This window comes from Gigantopelta aegis, chromosome 2, assembly GCF_016097555.1.
Source record: "Gigantopelta aegis isolate Gae_Host chromosome 2, Gae_host_genome, whole genome shotgun sequence".
Taxonomy (NCBI): Eukaryota; Metazoa; Mollusca; class Gastropoda; order Neomphalida; family Peltospiridae; genus Gigantopelta; species Gigantopelta aegis.
This window is the reverse complement of record NC_054700.1, coordinates 53,213,788-53,231,635: the sequence shown is the minus strand read 5'-3', so window position 1 is coordinate 53,231,635 and position 17,848 is coordinate 53,213,788. Positions and strand designations below refer to the sequence as shown.

The 17,848-nt window shown below is 35.0% G+C and overlaps 1 protein-coding gene across 2 annotated transcripts in view; it reads right to left on the bottom strand.

Moving 5' to 3' along the window:
- LOC121387076 (probable E3 ubiquitin-protein ligase HERC1) overlaps positions 1–17,848 on the bottom strand; it is a 130,504-nt gene that overhangs the window by 84,680 nt on the left and 27,976 nt on the right. For both annotated transcript variants that reach the window (XM_041518088.1, XM_041518098.1), the window contains exons 16-28: positions 17,500–17,655; positions 15,910–16,042; positions 14,326–14,514; positions 13,297–13,482; positions 12,382–12,561; positions 11,510–11,624; positions 9,801–10,006; positions 8,661–8,783; positions 7,696–7,761; positions 4,823–4,905; positions 3,660–3,735; positions 2,578–2,834; positions 57–266 (exon numbers count right to left, since the gene is read on the bottom strand). In XM_041518088.1, coding sequence (XP_041374022.1) covers positions 57–266; positions 2,578–2,834; positions 3,660–3,735; positions 4,823–4,905; positions 7,696–7,761; positions 8,661–8,783; positions 9,801–10,006; positions 11,510–11,624; positions 12,382–12,561; positions 13,297–13,482; positions 14,326–14,514; positions 15,910–16,042; positions 17,500–17,655 — 1,980 coding nt within the window. The remainder of the gene's footprint in view (positions 1–56; positions 267–2,577; positions 2,835–3,659; positions 3,736–4,822; positions 4,906–7,695; positions 7,762–8,660; positions 8,784–9,800; positions 10,007–11,509; positions 11,625–12,381; positions 12,562–13,296; positions 13,483–14,325; positions 14,515–15,909; positions 16,043–17,499; positions 17,656–17,848) is intronic.

Here is a 17,848-nt window from a genome sequence, read left to right as displayed (position 1 = left end):
TTCAATACAAACTAAATCAGTAAAACCTTTGTTTAATCTTATTTAAGTAAAATTACCTGGTAGTGGTAAAGCTGAGTGGTTGTATTTAACCCTTCAGATGGCAGCACCAGCAACCCAAAGCATCCAGCCAATAGCTGAAGGTGGGCGGATGTAAGAAAGGTAGTGGAGGTGGGACTTTTAGATGATGGACAGCTGTCATCAACCTTTGTCTTTTCTTTCCAGGTTGTCAAGAGGGAAACAATTTGATTGAGAGCATCAAGACGGGACTGAAAATAATAAAAAAATTTAAACTTTAAAAATCCCTATAAGTCACTTGGAACGTAATTTATAACAAATTATTTATCTATATATAAAATATACAGTCAATAAAAAACCAGAATTTTGTGAAATTAAACGTCTCACCTACTATAAACCTTTTAATGTATTGTGCAACTATAAACCAAGTTTCAATGATCTAGGATTATAGTTTTGAGAAACTGATCTAAATGCGAAAAACTTTAATTTTTTTTTTTTTTTTTTTTTTTAAATGTGAAACTTTAACGCAAAGTTGACACCATCACCATTGGAAAAGTAATAGCAATATATCGCCCTTTTACTTCATAAAGGTGAAACATGAACTCGACTACGTTTACTCAAGTTTTATAGTTCCAGAGGGCAAACAAACTCACAACTGAGATTGTGTTATTTGTATGTTTAAGAAATGTAAGCTTATAATACCTCACAACACTGTTTAATTAATGACCCATATATTAAAGAGACAGACCCTAGTTTCAACCCGTGAATATTAACACTAAGTTTAATTAATCTACAAAACTGTAACACATTTGGATAAAGTTACAACTGAGTGAAACATGAGTCTGTGCCTTTGAAATTGTGAAATACCCTCTAAAAATAGATTAAAACTTGACTCCATAACTTTTACTTCTCAGACTGACATGCATTTTAAAAAATATGAGAAATGCATTTTGTGATAGTAAAAACACCATGATGACCAAAAACACTTCGAATGTATAGAAATTGATAATCTAAACCATAAAATCTAAGTAATGTATAATTTCAGTTGTAAAAAACGGTTATAATAGTAAAAAAAAATGCTGTTAGTGTTTAAAACTAGTGTATGTTCCTTTAATAATTTTGTCTATATTGTTGCAGATCATTCCTTCCAGACTGTAGTGAGCTGTACCGTGACAGTACAACAGATATAAAGATACTTGTCGGTTATTATTATGTTAATTTAAAAGAAGATGTTTAGCATTGACTGATCTGCACTTGTTCATTTTGGTAGAGATGATGAAATAGTCTTCACTTGATATGACTTATGTTTTAAATACGGCCAATTTTCACATTGGTTGATTATCAATTTTCAAGACAGTTCTAGATCTTATTTAGTTAAGTTTGTAGTTCAACTTGCTTAGGAGAGCTATTACTCTGGATCCCCATCAGTCCCGCAGACTAGTTCAGGAAAATAATTTTTAGCTCCCCTTAGCATGTGAACATTTAAAAAAAAAAAACTACAAAAGGATTAAATGTCAAGCCTCAAATGTTACAACGGCACCGACAGCAATTGCTGTCATTGCGATATAAACTGCCGAAGGTCGGGAGCAAAGGTAAAGCTCCTCAATGATAGCAAAATGTTTACACCTGGTATACATTAGCAGCCAGTATATAACATTAGTACATTTAAAATACATGTATGTCTACATACACCAAAATAACCTTTCAGTCTTATTTATTTAATGCAAACGTCTTCCTTTTTTCAAATGTTGTGGGCATGTTTTAAATTTTAAATTTCCATCGGTGGGCCGTTTCACTCACAGCAATTTTGCTTTTAAATTGCCGTGTGAGACAAATTCTTACGGTTAAGCCCTGAAATGTCAATGCTCAATGTGGTACCATCTTAAATGGCTCCCCATAATCTAAACTAGGGAAGCACTTAATCACTCCACTCAATGTTTGTCAGTGTGAGCTTTGACACAGCATATATCAGAGTCTTTAAAATATCAGCAACAGCGAACGGTTTCAAAATGAACACTTCTCCATCCAAATGAGTCTTGTCCATACAGGGAGTGCCGTTTTTTTACTATTGCATTTGTACTAAAGTTATTTATTTCTTGAGCGGATTGTTTTCTAAATTGCACACAAAAATAGGTTTTTTGTTAGTTCCAAAACACTTTTACTTTTCTTCTTACATCAAAATCAAACTGATATAATAATTATCTACAAAAATGGAGAAAACGTGAGGTGTTTTCTCTTTTATAGATACATTACTTGTCCTCAAACAAGTGCACTCCCCCCTACAACTAGTAGTCTGGTCCGAACATCCCAACAGCCAATGGGATGGCCTAAATTCTTCTACTGTATGCTCCCTCTAGTTCCGGTCACGTGACTGTAACTTCCTTCTTTTTTCCTGAGGGGGGGGAGTGCACTTGTTTAAGGACCGATAATGTGGAAAAGAAAAGATTGTTAATGGAGGCTGGAACGGACTATAGATCCCATAACCAACCACATGTTGTTATCCAAGCGCTCTACCACTGAGTTATATTATATTCTGTATTTCAAAATCTGTAGCTGCTTCACCTCTGCTCGTTCTTGTTGCGTCTCCATGGCCTTCCCTATGACCCAGGTCAGCACAGAGTAAATGGGACCCGTGTCGGTCGCCACCGATAGCTGATCGCCACCGACAAATCTCTCGATCTGCAGGGTCAGTGCATGAGCCGATGAACTCTGACTTTCAAAGTCTTTTGAGGTCAAGGTCATGTTCTCCATTCTCTCACGTCTCCATCGAAGGCGTCGCAGGGCCTCTTTCGCCATCTGTAGAGTGCTGAAGTTAGATCCTTTAAAACAAAAAACAGAAAATTACTAAATCAGAAAAGACAACATTCATTTCAACGTATTTTCGTGCTTATATCCAATTATGGTTCAAGCATGCTGAAACCTCAGTTATCTAGGCTGTCTGTCCAGGACAGTGGGTTAGTTGTTAGTGAGAGAGAAGAAGGTGTAATGGTCTTACACCTACCCACCGAGTCGTTAAAACTAGTTCTGAATGGGAGCCGGTACTGGCTTGCGAACCCGGTACCTACCAGCCTTATGTACGATGGCTTAACCACAACACCACCGAGACTGGTAAAAAGACCACAGGTATTAACAACAACTATAGTCATTTTGTGTCAAAAGAAAACTGCTGAATTGGCATATAACTCTATACTGAATAATACTAAAAACATAGAAAACATATTATTATGCTTTAAACCTAAACCAACAATGATAACTGAAGAAAACTTGGGAGTGTTTTCGATACAAACAGTGGCTGCAAGATAAACAGAACATTTCATGGCATTTTATTTCATTTCAACTTATTTTTGTGCTTATATCCAATTAAGGTTTAAGCACGCTGTCCTGGGCACACACTTTAGCTATATGGGCCGTCCGTCCAAGACAGTGAGTTAGTTGTTAATGGTTAGTGAGAGAGAAGATTGTGTAATGGGGGTGTAATGGTCTTACACCTACCCACTGAATTGTTAAAACTCACTCTGGGTGGGAGCCGGTACCGGGTTGTGAACCCTGTACCTACCAGTCTTATGTCCAATGCCGTAAGAATGACACATGTATATTTTAAACAAAGAGTGATTTCTAAAATCTGTTTCAGCTTTAACACTCACCCACCACTCTTCTCTGATTAGGCTGGGAGGTGGGAGTGATTCTTCCTGGTTGATTTTGTCTTTGAATGCCTTCAGCCTGAAACACGGAAAATGAAGATAAGCCATCACATACCATTGGTAGTCAGTACTTGTATCCCGTATCATTATAATTTTAATTTGTAATTTTAAATTCTGCACTTCCAATATGCCATAATACTGTATAAAGAAAGTAATTTTCATAACTTGAATAGTCTTAACTAGAGATATGTGATTCATAAAAATATATAAATGGTCATTAGTTAATATATTTTATTATATACATAGCAATGAAATATATAGATATACAGAAACCATAAAAGTGATATGTGGTGAAAAGTCATAAATTTCACTGTATTTTAGCTACAGTGAAAACACAGAATTCGTATTTACTTTTTTGTAGAAGTTCATGATTAAATTATCTCCCTTTGTCTCGTTTCTTCGTATTTAAGTTTGATGATTACCAAATTGAATACATCTGATTGTATTTGAAAAAAAAGAAGTAATTTAAACAACTGTACCTATAAAAAAGGGATATGATACGCAATTACGATAAAATATCTAAAACGAATTGAAAAAGAAGATAAATAATGATGACAGAATTTCCTGTCATTGAGTGTAAGTTAAAATTTAATGGCGTTCAATTAGTTTTGTTTTTGTTAGGGTTTTTTGAAGATCACTTTGTCAGGTATGTTTGCACAGCAGTATTATTAAATAAATGTTAATTTAATAATTAAATAAAGATAATTTTTATTCAAATTTCTTTTAAAAAGTCTATGGTCAAGGTAAATTTTCTGGAAAAGTTCTATCGGAAGAAATATATCATGGCGTTACCTGTTTTCGATAGGAAAAGTGAAAGGTATTAACAAAAAGTGAAAAATATTGTCAAAAATTTGGAAAGATGTATGTAATAAATAGACCATTTCATGGTGTTTTTTCAAATACAATATTTATGTCAACTCGTTATGTATGAAAACCAAATTTTCAATCATTGCTTTGCAATTCACGAAAATATGGTTTTCACACATCACTCGTTGACACAAAAATTGTATTTAAAAAGACACCATGAAATAGCCTCTATATATTCCTATTCAACCAAAATCCTCCTATATATCTGGTATCAAATACCATATTTATATTAAACTGACCTGAAAATCAGCTGAAAATAAATCAGGGAAACTTCCTCTTCTAAACAACTGTCTTTGCTCTGTAGACTGCCCAACCTCCACATCTGAGGAAACAAACGACACACGATTAATAAACATACCAAATAATATTAAACATACACATGTACATACTTTAAATAAGACAATTTGAGAAATATGAAGCAATATTTCTGTTTTTTAAATCTGTGATAAAGGTTCAAGCATGCTGTCCTGGATACACAAACCTCAGCTATTTGAGCTGTCAGTTTAGGGCATGTATTGATGGTTAGTTGGTAGTTGTTAATTTTATTACACCATGGTGGTAGAGATACCCATGTGATATTCACATGTGAAAATACATCTCAGTTTTGAGAGGTCATGACCTCTGATCATATGAGCAACGGTGTCACACAGTACAACTCCGCATAGATATTATGGGAAAAGTGTGCACATTGTTCTTTTGATTCATATTTATAAATCAGAAAAATACTTGCTGTCAATTCTTATAATTAATGTTAGCAGCATAATTTAACAAAATATATATTTTAATAATTAAGTTTAGCCTTGAATACTGCAAATCCTGAAATTAACATGTCCCTAAATTAATGCGAGTGAAGGTGGGCAGTCTAAAATACTACATGAAATTAATGCGAGTGCCCTCCCTATGAAATATTACTTTCCTAATAACACACATCAGTGTACTTTTCAACTTTATGATATGCCAACAAAATGGCAGTGAACGTGAACAGTAAAAACAAAGAAATGGTCGACCTCAGGATTAGCATGCTAAAACCCATTCACGCGTGGTGAATCATGTGGGCTTTTGCTGGACTACTGGACAATTAGTCTGTCATGAATTTTCAATGAAAGCCTACAATGAACTGTGCTCCAGTTGTTTTATAAATGTATTAGAATTTTAATCTTTGTCTGTTTTAATAGCTTACCTCCCGTCACGAAGTTGCCCACTGGCAATGTCAGAGGTCAAATCCGGGATGGGCATGCCTTAACCTATATTTAGATATAGGCATGTAAACAAAGTTCCCATATCCCATTTTAATAGTGTGTGACATATAGCTTGCTGGACTATTGCTGTACGAAACATAGAAATTTATTAATGTGAATAACACAAACTCACATTTTTCACATTAAAATCAGGATCTACGGTATGTTTATAATATTGTTTGTGTAAACTTCATTGATAGATGTGTGGAATAGGAATGCAAAGTTTTATTGATAAATACTGTAGAATACTTTATTTTCGCGTTTTTCGCGTGTGAATGAAATTCGTGAAAATATATTCCACGCGAAAATAAAGGCCGACAAAAAAAAAAAAAATGTAGTCTCGTTCAACTATACCACATTAGTTTCCGATGTATGAGGCTAGTAGTAACAAAGCGGAACAAACCACAAAACACAAAAGCTGTTTAAAACTTTAAATCAAGAACACGATAATAAGTACATACATGATAATAAAACAATACTAATACTAAAAAGGTTTATGCTGTTTTCCTTCGCATGTGCTAGCGATCAGTTCATCGGACAGAATCTACACGTGTTCAACGACGGAAGTAAACATGCATTATCACAGTATATTAAAAATGTGGAAGTGAAAAAATCCGGACTGGGCTATGTTCAGATGTTTCACAATTTTATATTTATTTTTCGCAAAGGCCTGCAAGTCTGAAACCTGTTCGTATTAAATCTGTTTTTCCTTTCATAGCATCATGTGCGCGAATAAGCCACTGGGAATGAATGGGTTTAAGTTACTGAGTACTAGTAGCTTGTGCCTTCAAATTTCGTTTCGTTTGTTTTCGGTTTTTGTTTTTATAACAATTATAAGGATTAAGAAAAACTGCATACGTAAAGCAACTTGTAAACAATAAAGTCTTGATTGGTTAAAGCAGGAAAACTATTGTTTTATGTGTATAGCACTCGTGTGTACATGTAGGATTAGTTCTACAGATTAGCGTAACAACCGGCAAAACTGAGTTCCATTTTTAAAACAAAATTATTGACATCTGTACTTCGTTTTTTTATTGATGGGGGTTGGGGGATTCGCGAAAATAAATGTTAGCGAATTGACCCATTTTCATTAAATCGCGAACATTTTATCCCGCGAAAATAAAGTATTCTACAGTAGCTAAATGAAGTAGCCACAACATTTTGCTAAATGATGTCATTTGGTAAGTGACGTCATTTTCCCGGTCTTTAATCAATGCATTTTCATGTCTTCTCTAGTTATTTTGTGTGATTTTTGTTCATTAATGTGCGGTGTAATAAATAATATACTTATACTCGTTCCTGTGTGAGACTGTTTATATTACAATTTGTGTGTTTTTAATCATACATCACGAGCTAAAAGTGAGTACTGTATGATTAAAAATACACTTGTTATAATATAAACGGTCTCACATGGGAACTCATTTAGTATTCTCTATGTAAGTGACACAGAAGTGTTATAGTGGTCTCCTACTTATCAAATGAGTGGCATAATCATTTTTACCTGACAAGTGATTGATTTTTTTTCTTGGCTACTTAATTACAAAAGTAAATTAAAAGCTATACTTTCTTTCTTCACTCACTGTAAACACTGCGCTTACAAACTCATTTAATCATAAGTTGACCTATTGATATTTATTTCTGTTATTTCTGTAATTATAACACATAATCATATTTGGTCCAGCTGGTTTCGAATGAGGACAGTAGAATATGAAGCTTGCAGGACTGAATGTTCAGCAGGAATTTCAGCCAATTTCGACCCCTGTATACATTATTACATTACCATAGTTTGACACCCAACAGCCGATGTATTTTTCGTGCTGGGGTGTCGTTAAACATTCATTCATTCATTACATTATTACATTTTTGTTACTCACCTTTATCTAGTTCAAGAGAACTGTGGGCATCTATGTTGATCTTGCTTGCTATCGACTGTTCATCATCTAAAAATTTATAACATTAACTAAATAATGAGTTCTAAAAGACCATTACCAACGCCCTGATCATGTAAAATATTTTATAATCAAAGTTACATCACGTAAACCAACATATGACAGATGGGCTTTTTGACACTGTATGCCCTGCTGGAGGGTTTGGGACAGTCTGTGGAAAAGTAGGACCTCCGAGATGTATTTTAGAGCATTATAGAATTAAAATATGACAGAATCATGAGATCAGCTTCTGCTAGATACAAGATGAGATGATCATACAATGTCATACATCTGTCTCTTGAAAGATCACCTGCGATTTTTTGTGTAATTTTACCAGGTGAAAATGGACTGTTTTTCACTGTGGGGTCTAATCAGTTATAATAATTATAAATTAATCTGCCTGTGTGTTAGAATACTGAATTCTTTGTGTGAAGTGATAATTTTTTATTCAGTGAATTGCTTTAAATCCAAATTTTATACACTGTGTTAAATATTACCAGGTCACTCAATATTAAGTGCATAATACATAAAAAAAATTCTTTGCCTTTTGAATGCTTTATGGCACTGTTCGTTGTTTATCAGTATTTTAATATGTATCGGGTTGGGGTATGTGTATTCTTAATGGCAGAGTACACTTTTAATGCAAAACCATAAAATTTCCAATTTTAAAATATTCCAGGTCAAATTAAAAAATATATAATTGGGAGTGGTGTAGCCAAAAACAATTGAATATTTGTAAAACTGTTGATAACTTTGAATGAACCCTACAGCAAAACTAAAAAGTAAAACAATACTATCTGTAGGAAAAAATAGCATGTTCTAAAACATCATCCGTTGATATATGAAAATATGACAACTATTACATGAGTGTGATTCTCTGAGTAAGTAAAATATTTAAAGCAAACAATAACCTCCAAAAGCCTTGACCCCAAGGAGCAGGAAAGCACATCGATGTATAACTGCTTGACAGAGATCTTCGTAAGTGATGTTTTTCTGCTCAGATTTTTTGGAAACTTTGACTGTTTCACCTTCTCCTGAAAAGAAAAACACATACTTGCAGTACAAGATAATGATCTTATACTTAAATAGTAAACATATTACGATATATTTAATTTTATTAATTAACTTTCTTAACTAAAGGAACATCTTTTAAAACTACTTTAAAACTAACATATCCCTCCTTCTCCTTGCTTTTTATAAAATCTAATCTTTTATAAATGCAAACTTCCTACAGATATACGATTTAATCTGTTCTGATTGGATGATGTCACTGAAAAACCTGAATGTTATCCTTTGATAAACCTCAGAACATAATGTCATCATGTCAAATGGGATGTCATTATGTAAAACTGGGCATGGGAAAGATGCTCAAAACTGATTTGTTTTGTATTTTTAACTCGCAAGAAGTGTTTGTAGTTATAATTTTTGTGTGTCATTTTTTGTGAATTTATCAATATACAACAATGACAAATTTAGTATAAAATCACTTTGTTGTGCCTCTGAATTTTATACAATTTGTGACTGTTATACATCAATAAATGCACAAAAAAATACAAAAAAATTCTTATATATTGTATAATTTTAAATGTATAAACACCCTCTTCTTAAGTAAGTCTTCAGAAATATGTCAGCAAATTCAATTTACATATCATCAAAATAAAGGTTAGTCTCAAATTGGCTACTGTGAAAATTATATTAAAATACTTTCCCAAAATTCAACTTCAAATTAATATCCACAAATGACAAATAACAGCTGAGAGACCTTGAGATGTGGATGAAATACTAATCAATAAGGATTGAAAATTCAGGCCTCTAAGATTGAAAAATTGCGTAAGCCATTTATGGGTTACACAAAAACAATTTCAGGTAACCCATTTTGTTTTTACGTAAATCATGAAGTGATGAACATGTAAATGATGTCATAAATTCAATGTGCAAACGAAAAATGGGTTATGCAAACTATACCTACGCAAGCTACACACAAACGAAACTATCGCTCTCACAATTTTCAAAGGCCTGAAATTGGCATATAAAGGATTTGGTGTACAAACCATCAGAATCATTTCGGACTTGATCAGAATACTCTGTGTCTTCTGCAATGTCATGGCCAGATTCGCCAAGATCGATGTCGGAGAATTTGCCTATCGGATCACTTTCCGACTTTGTCGACTGTGAACCTCCAGGCTGCTTGTATGACAAAATCTTGCTTCGGAGTTGATACACATTGTAGTACACCGCTGCCAGTCTTTTTGTAGGTCTGGAAATAAAACAACCCATATAAACAACTGAATACAATTACGATTCAAGTTAAAAGTCTGATTTGTTTAACGACACCACTAGAGCACATTGATTTATTAATCATCTGCTATTGGATGTCAAACATTTGGTAATTCTGTCATATAGTCTTAGAGAGGAATGAATGAATGAATGAATGAATTTTTGACTACACCCCAGCACAAAAATAGAGATCGGCTATTTAGGTGTCAAACAAAGTAAGTAAACCCGCTACATTATTTCATTAGTAGCAAGGGATTTTTTATACGCAACATCCCACAGACAGGATAGCACATATCGCGGTCTTTTGATATACCAGTCGTGGTGCATAGGCTGAAATGAGAAATAGCCCAATGGACCCACTGGTGGGGATTGATTCTAGACAGACAGCATATCAGATGAGCGCTTTACCATATAATATAGATGGCTAAAGCTGCTATATGCAATATTTCAATCGACATATACACCAAAGATATAAATAATTATAATACCACAAACACTCACCTTTAAAGTAAATTAGAAAAACATGGAGGTTATATTGCTAGTTTCGGAGATAACAAGAAGAGTCACTGACTTCTGAAGTCTGCACAAAATTTGTCATCCAAGTTTTAGAAGCACCCAACACAACAGTATCAAATACACACTAATACTATCCTAAGGTCAATTCACAATTTATAGGAATTTAAAGGCAGGAAAACACAAAGTTTTACAACATGTCCTGTTGCATCTCACCAATGTCAGGTGTGGCAGTATTTAATACACTATGTAAAGTTAGGTGAACTTAGAAAACTCTGAACCAGATGTTATTTAGTACATACCGTTATCATTAAAAAACAAAAAAACTGAAAAAAATCACTAGGTTTTGCCTTTACCATAGTTTTGACACTCAATAGCCGATGTATTTTTCGTGCTGGGGTGTCGTTTCAACTACTAGTCTAAGTCGATTCTTTAACTACTTGATGTAGGTACTGCATATTGACCAAATCAATACATTTTTGTTCTAAATAATATATAAACCAACTGTAACATTAATCAGGGCTCAAAATAGTGGCCTGTGGAAAGTGAAAAACAATCCATTCAGTATTCTAACACACAGGCAGATTAATTTATAATTATTATAACTGATTAGAACCCACAGTGAAAAACAGTCCATTTTTACACCTAGCAGGTGAAATAAAATTCACCTGCTAAAATTACACAAAAAAATCACAGGTGATCTTTCAAGAGACAGATGTATGACATTATACGATCATCTCATCTTGTATTTAGCAGAAGCTGATCTCATGATTCTGTCATATTTTAATTTCATAATGTTCTAAAACACATGTCGGAGATCCTAATTTTCCACACTATCCCAAACCTTCCACTCGCCCGTGCTTTTTTATATCCAGCAGGGCATATTTTTTAGCAGGTTATATTTCTTATGGCCTGCTATTTAAACCCACCCCCCCAAAAAAAAACCCAGCCCTGTAAATATTTTACATACTTTTCTCCTTCAAGTGCGGTCTTGGTTAAATTGAGATGTTTGATGAGTGCTGCCAAATAGAATCTCCCCACCATGTCCAGCAGAGGCTCCTCCTGCAAATCACTGGTGTCTAGGTCTGACAAATACAACAGAAACATAGCATCACTACAAAGTTAAAGTTTCTTTAGTCTGACGGGACACCACTAGAGCACATTGATTTATTAATCATCACATATTGGATATTCAAACATTTAGTAATTTTTAAATATATCTATATTTTTGTCCGGTTCAACTACATAAAAGTTGAGTCGGCTTATATGTCAACCTTTTTGTACCAGAGATTGAGGGGTAAACTAAGGGGTTGGCCTATCCACAGATTCGGCTAATACACAGTGATATATGGTAGTCCACTCTAGATGGACTGGCAGAGGACAAATAATATGAAGACACAACCCTCGGTGGTGTCATGGTTAAGCCATCAGACATAAAGCTGGTAGGTACTGGGTTCGCAGCCCGGTACCAGCTCCCACCCAGAGCAAGTTTTAATGACTCAATGGGTAGGTGTAAGACCACTACACCCTCGTCTTTCTCACTAACCACTAACAACTAACACACTGTCCTGGAAAGACAGCCCAGATAGCTGAGGTGTGTGCCCAGGACAGCGTGCTTGAACCTTAATTGGATATAAGCACGAAAATAAGTTGAAATAAATAAATAAATAAAATATAAAGAATAGTAATTTTCCATTTTCAAGAATCCTTATTCACCTGACCTCTGACCTCTGCCTTATGGCACAGCATACAGTCTGTAATGATATTGCTGAAACATTTAAAAAGTGAAATATAAAAAAAGATATTAAAAAAAAAAAAAAAATACCAAAAAAACCCACTTACCGTGGTGTTCAGCATAGTCGACCATCATCCCCAAGGCCCGCTGAACAGACTCAGTCTGAGCACCCATGGCCAGGTCAAGAAGCATCACAATAGCTGGGTCAAGGTTCATGTCGAAGCTCCCACTGTACCTACGTTTATTCGATTCGATGTAATAGTCAAAGAGACGTTTGGAAGTTTTTTCTGGAAAAAATTAAACACTGGTTAGAGTTAAAGTGCACAGCTTGAAAAATAAATTTGTGTATATCTGGGAACCGACCCTATCTAGACAAAATGGACGACCCTGCTATGTTTTTGAAGTAAATTTTAAAAATTATTATTTTTATTAATGAACAGACAAAAAGAGGCGAGAATTTTTTTAATAAATAAATAAATAATCACAAAATAAGCCGACCTAGCCTAACCTTTTTTGGGGGCATGTTACCCGAAGCACAGTGTTTTTGTTAGGTCATATTCTTATATGATTCCCATTTAAAATATGAGCTGAATTGATCATTAAAAAGTTACAAACTACATTGTATACTTAATAAATAAAATATGTAAATAAAAGATTGGCTTTTTTTTTCAGCATTTAAGATCAAATCCAGTCTATTTTATAAAAACAAATTAAAAAATGCAGATCCTGTTGCATTTTTCATAAGCTGAGTTTGACATGTGTACAAACCCTATCCACCTTCATTTTCAAAATACGATATATGCCAAATTTTAGAGTTAGCGGTGAAAGTATTCAACAATATGACAATAAAGTTTCTGTCGTAACGTGACCTATGTCCACTGACCAGGATGATAAAACTGTGTTTCGCTCGATACACACTTTGTCATGTTGCCGCAAAGTCATGTTTTTGCACAATGATGTAAATGAATTTATAGCATTTTGGAAATGAACTCTTCCTAATTATGTAATCTGAATCTCCGTACCAAACTGGCTGTAAGGCATCTCCAAGCCGTTGCTAAGCAGCGAACTCTGCAGCCAGAGAGAGCACTTTCGTTCCTCGGGGGTGTCTGGAGGGCCGAGCAGCATCTGTCCAATACTGGTCCCCACCACCAGGGAGCACGCCCGCTCCATGTCTACCAGCCACATCCAGCCAAGATCGCGCTCACTCTCTGGGGTCAAACATAACAACATTTATCATACAGAGAATACTACTGTGGGCCCATTTTACAAAACAATTTTAGCCTTGAGATTATCTTAATTGCATTAGGTAGTTATGCACATAAGGTGATCTTAACGCTAATGTTGCTTCGTAAAACGGGGCTCGGGTACATAGCCAGGTATACACATCAACTCATATATCACTGAATATTTGCAAACCAAAACAATTTAATATTGTAAAATGTCATCTCCAGGGATGGGTACATTCCCCCACCCTCCGAATCCAAGTCCAAATTGAATTTGTCATGCAAGAAGTGAACCATCTAAGAGTAACGTCAATTCACACTATATGGCACGTCACCAGCACTCCTCTCCACCCCTATTTGAAGCCTTGTGTTTTGTGTGCCTGTCTTAAATTTTGGCCTAGCTAAGTGTCTGTACTACATGAGTGACCATTCATTTAGATACAAGTTGTTTCAATATATGTATTGAATGAAAGAAAGAAAGTGGAATACATTTTTTATAAACTATATAACAAAAACGGAAAATAGTGTAGGATTATATTTCTTGTAGCAGTCATTATTCATTTTTTTCTTAAGATGTATTTTTTCGTACATACAAAAGTATTGGTAAAATAACATCTGGTTTGGGCTACTACAAACATTAGTAAGACAAAAATACAGATATTAATATTCAAAAAAAGAAGAAGAAAAAAGTCTTTAATATGTAATTTTAGTCATCAAAAAGGATCAGTTAGTCGTAAACATGTCATAAGGGCAGCACACTCAGTACAGTCCCTTTAAATAATCCGAGATCTAAATTTGTTCGAACTTGGGTGCAAGAGCATGACGTACCTTGCTGAGGATCTAATTCCACCTGTTCCAGTGTGTGTATGTGTGGCAACGCCTTGCAGAGCTTGTCGATGCAGGTCAAGAGAGCCAGAATATCTTGCAGCAGGAAACTGACATGGTTGCTGGGCATCACTAGCATCCAGTGGAGAACATGCAGCAGCATTCCGCCAACCGGGGAACCGAGGAGGATCTCTGAAACACACGGAAACAGGGCTGAGTTAGAACAGTGGACTCTGTCTAAACTGGATTCACATGGGACTGATAAAATATGCCAGTTTAGAGAGAGTGCCGGTGTAGACAAGAGTTCATCCAGAGTTACGGTTCTTGCGATATAGGCCTATTGATCAGAAAATACCAAAGTAAATAAAAGTCATATTAACCAAATGTTTGGACTATGTGTAAGACTTCTGTAAATGCAAGGCGAAGCAATGCTTGTTTTAGTGATTGATAAACACCTGAAAGATATTTGTGTTTCTAAGAAACCTATCAAACTCAAGATAAACAAAATACGGCGGGTCGTCAGTGAGAAATGGTTTGGGACACAGGTTCAGTCTCGACTTTTGAAAGTGGGATATTAACATTTATAGTTTTATTGTTTTAAACAGATCGGTATTATGCAATGCAAGTATGAACACAAACAAATAATAATCCTATTTATCTTCCTACCTACACCCGTTACATGCGTGCTTTGTTTATTAAACCTTTAAAGAGGCGTGATTATTTCTAAACACTCTGGTGTCTTAATTACTTGGGAACTGCCACCCTTGTTTAAAAGGTGACCACTGGCAGACAGTAGAGGTAAGACTGCGTACTAGTGTAGACAGAGTTAATTACTTGGGAACTGCCACCATTGTTTAAAAGGTGACCACTGGCAGACAGTAGAGGTAAGATTGTGTGCCGGTGTAGACAGAGCTAATTACAATATAAACTGTTCTTTTGTTCCTGAATTTGCATCCGAAGTCCGGAATAGACAGCATTCGGTGTAGGCAGAGTTTTGTTCCTAATAAATTAACGGTAGCTGAACGGGACTTTAAAATTATACCGGTTTACAAATAATGCCGGTTTAGACAGATTCTGGTTTGGACAGTCCAGTGTACATGGTTTTATTGTGATCGACCACTAACAATATTGACCGGTTCTCTCCTTCTAATATACTGATTTAATTGATGGCCAACAACCAAGACAAGTTATGTTTTGGTCACTCTTTTGAATTTATTTCCTTTTAAAACAAAGATCTTCAAAGTTCTTGGGGTTTTGTTTGGAGATCTTGTGTGTTATTTTGGCAGACATACCATGTTATATAACAGAAGTGATAAAAAAAACTATAGAGATTCATATTACATAAATGAAATTGCTTTCATTTCTGACTTCTCAGAAGTTTTAGACCTACATAATATTATTAACACATTTTTCCGAAAACAATGATTTTGGATATAGCTAGTACAAAACAGAATTATATAACCAAGAATTTAAAACCTCAGTAAACTGGATACCCTTAAAAACCAGATGTTTTACCTGGTCCTGTGAGTATCCGGCTTAGAGGGGTTTCACTGAATATAAAAGTATGGCAAATACAGCAATGTGTACCTTCAATATTCTCCCAAAGGTCAGGGACACTGGATAAATTGTGTACAATCTGTGTGGTGCGTGAGAAGATTTCCCCACACATGGACAGAAGTAACGACAGATGATTATTTAGGTGGGTGATGACCGGTCGAACCTGCAAATAATTTAAAAAAACAACACGTATGAATTTATCTCCAGTAAAACCAGTAAAGGGAAGGAATGTTTGTTTAAGACATCAGGATATTTGAGATACAATAAACAGTATGATGGAATAATAAATGATAATAATAATTCCAATGATTACAATAGGTCTCTGCTAAGAGTGACCATGAATTATGTAGCTATTAATACTGAAAGCAAGAATTATTGTAAATAATGTGACAGCTTGAGTGAACTAAAATGCTCTATTAAACAAATTATTTTACAATTATATGAAAAACTAGGAGCTTCACTTTTATATGGAAGTTTACTAAAGTAAATGTAACTGTACAATTTTACAAAAAGAAAAAGAGGAAAGAAATATTTGTTTAACGACACTTTAACACATTTTAAGCTACATGTACTGCTGCTTGGTGTCTAACCTATGGTTCTTTCAACACTTGTTCAAAAAAAGAGAAGAAACCTGCAGCCATCACACAAGCTACTCCTCCCAAATAAAGTAATAAGTGATCCTTTATTTGCACTTTCCCATACACGCAAACAGTACATACAATGGTTTTTGATGTACTAGTCATGGGGCACCAGTTAAGATGGGGATAAACTCAGGAAGGAAATCGTTTTATTTAATGATGCACTCAACACATTTTATTTACGGTTATATGGCGTCAGACATATGGTTAAGGACCACACAGTAATTGAGAGAGGAAACCCGCTGTCGCCACTTCATGGGCTACTCTTTTTCTATTAGCAGCAAAGGATCTCTTATCAGCACCATCCCACAGAGAGCAGTACACACCACAGCCTTTGATATACCAGTTGTGGTGCACTGGCTGGAACGAGAAATATCCAATGGGCTTGCCGATGGGATCGATCCCAGACTGACCACGCATCAAGTGAGCGTTTTACTACTGGGCTACGTCCCACCCCAGGATAAAGTCAGTAACCTATCCCATAAGCCACTGCACCTTAGAGCACTCTACCAGTGAACTACATCCCAACCCCAGTATATCTGCCCCAATGCTTATTAAAAACTTTTAGAGTGTAGACTCAAGATTCTTATTAAACTCAGACTTTAAATTGATTGGAACATCGTACAAACTGCATGCGTGGACATTATCAGAGATATGAGTCTACACTTTACAGTTATTGGAACATCGTACAAACTGCATGCGTGGACATTATCAGAGATATGAGTCTACACTTTACAGTTTTATAAGCATGGACCCTAAGATAAAATAAACCGTTGAATGACCAGAAATACATGGTTTGTGTGACAGTTGATATTCCAAGTAAGAAATTGTAAAAAATGTGACAGTTCAAATAGATTACAATACTAGACCAAAATATACTACAATAATAGACCAAAATACTTTACAATTAAAAATTATATTAAAAAGAAGAGAAGCTTTGTTTTTAAACAGTTTTGACTAATGTAACTGTCTACAACGTTACCAAGGCAGCGTTGTCGGATGACTTGGTAAAGCAGAAAGCCAGCAGGTGTTTCTGTAGGGACGAGAGGAGAGTGTGCAGGTGAGAGGGTGGCGACGCCTCTGCACTGTTCTTTGGTAAGCTTCCTCCATTACTTTCAAACGCTGTGAGGACTTTTTCCTGCAAAATAAAACACACTGATAACAGTATTAAAACTTGATTTCAATTATTTGTATTGTTTTTAATAAAATAGTTGTAACAAACATTTGCATATGAAATAAAACACAACTGGCGAATATAAATTCATGATGGCTATGCGTTTCAGAGATTTTTAAATATTCTGACTACATTTAAATATTAACTACATTGTTTG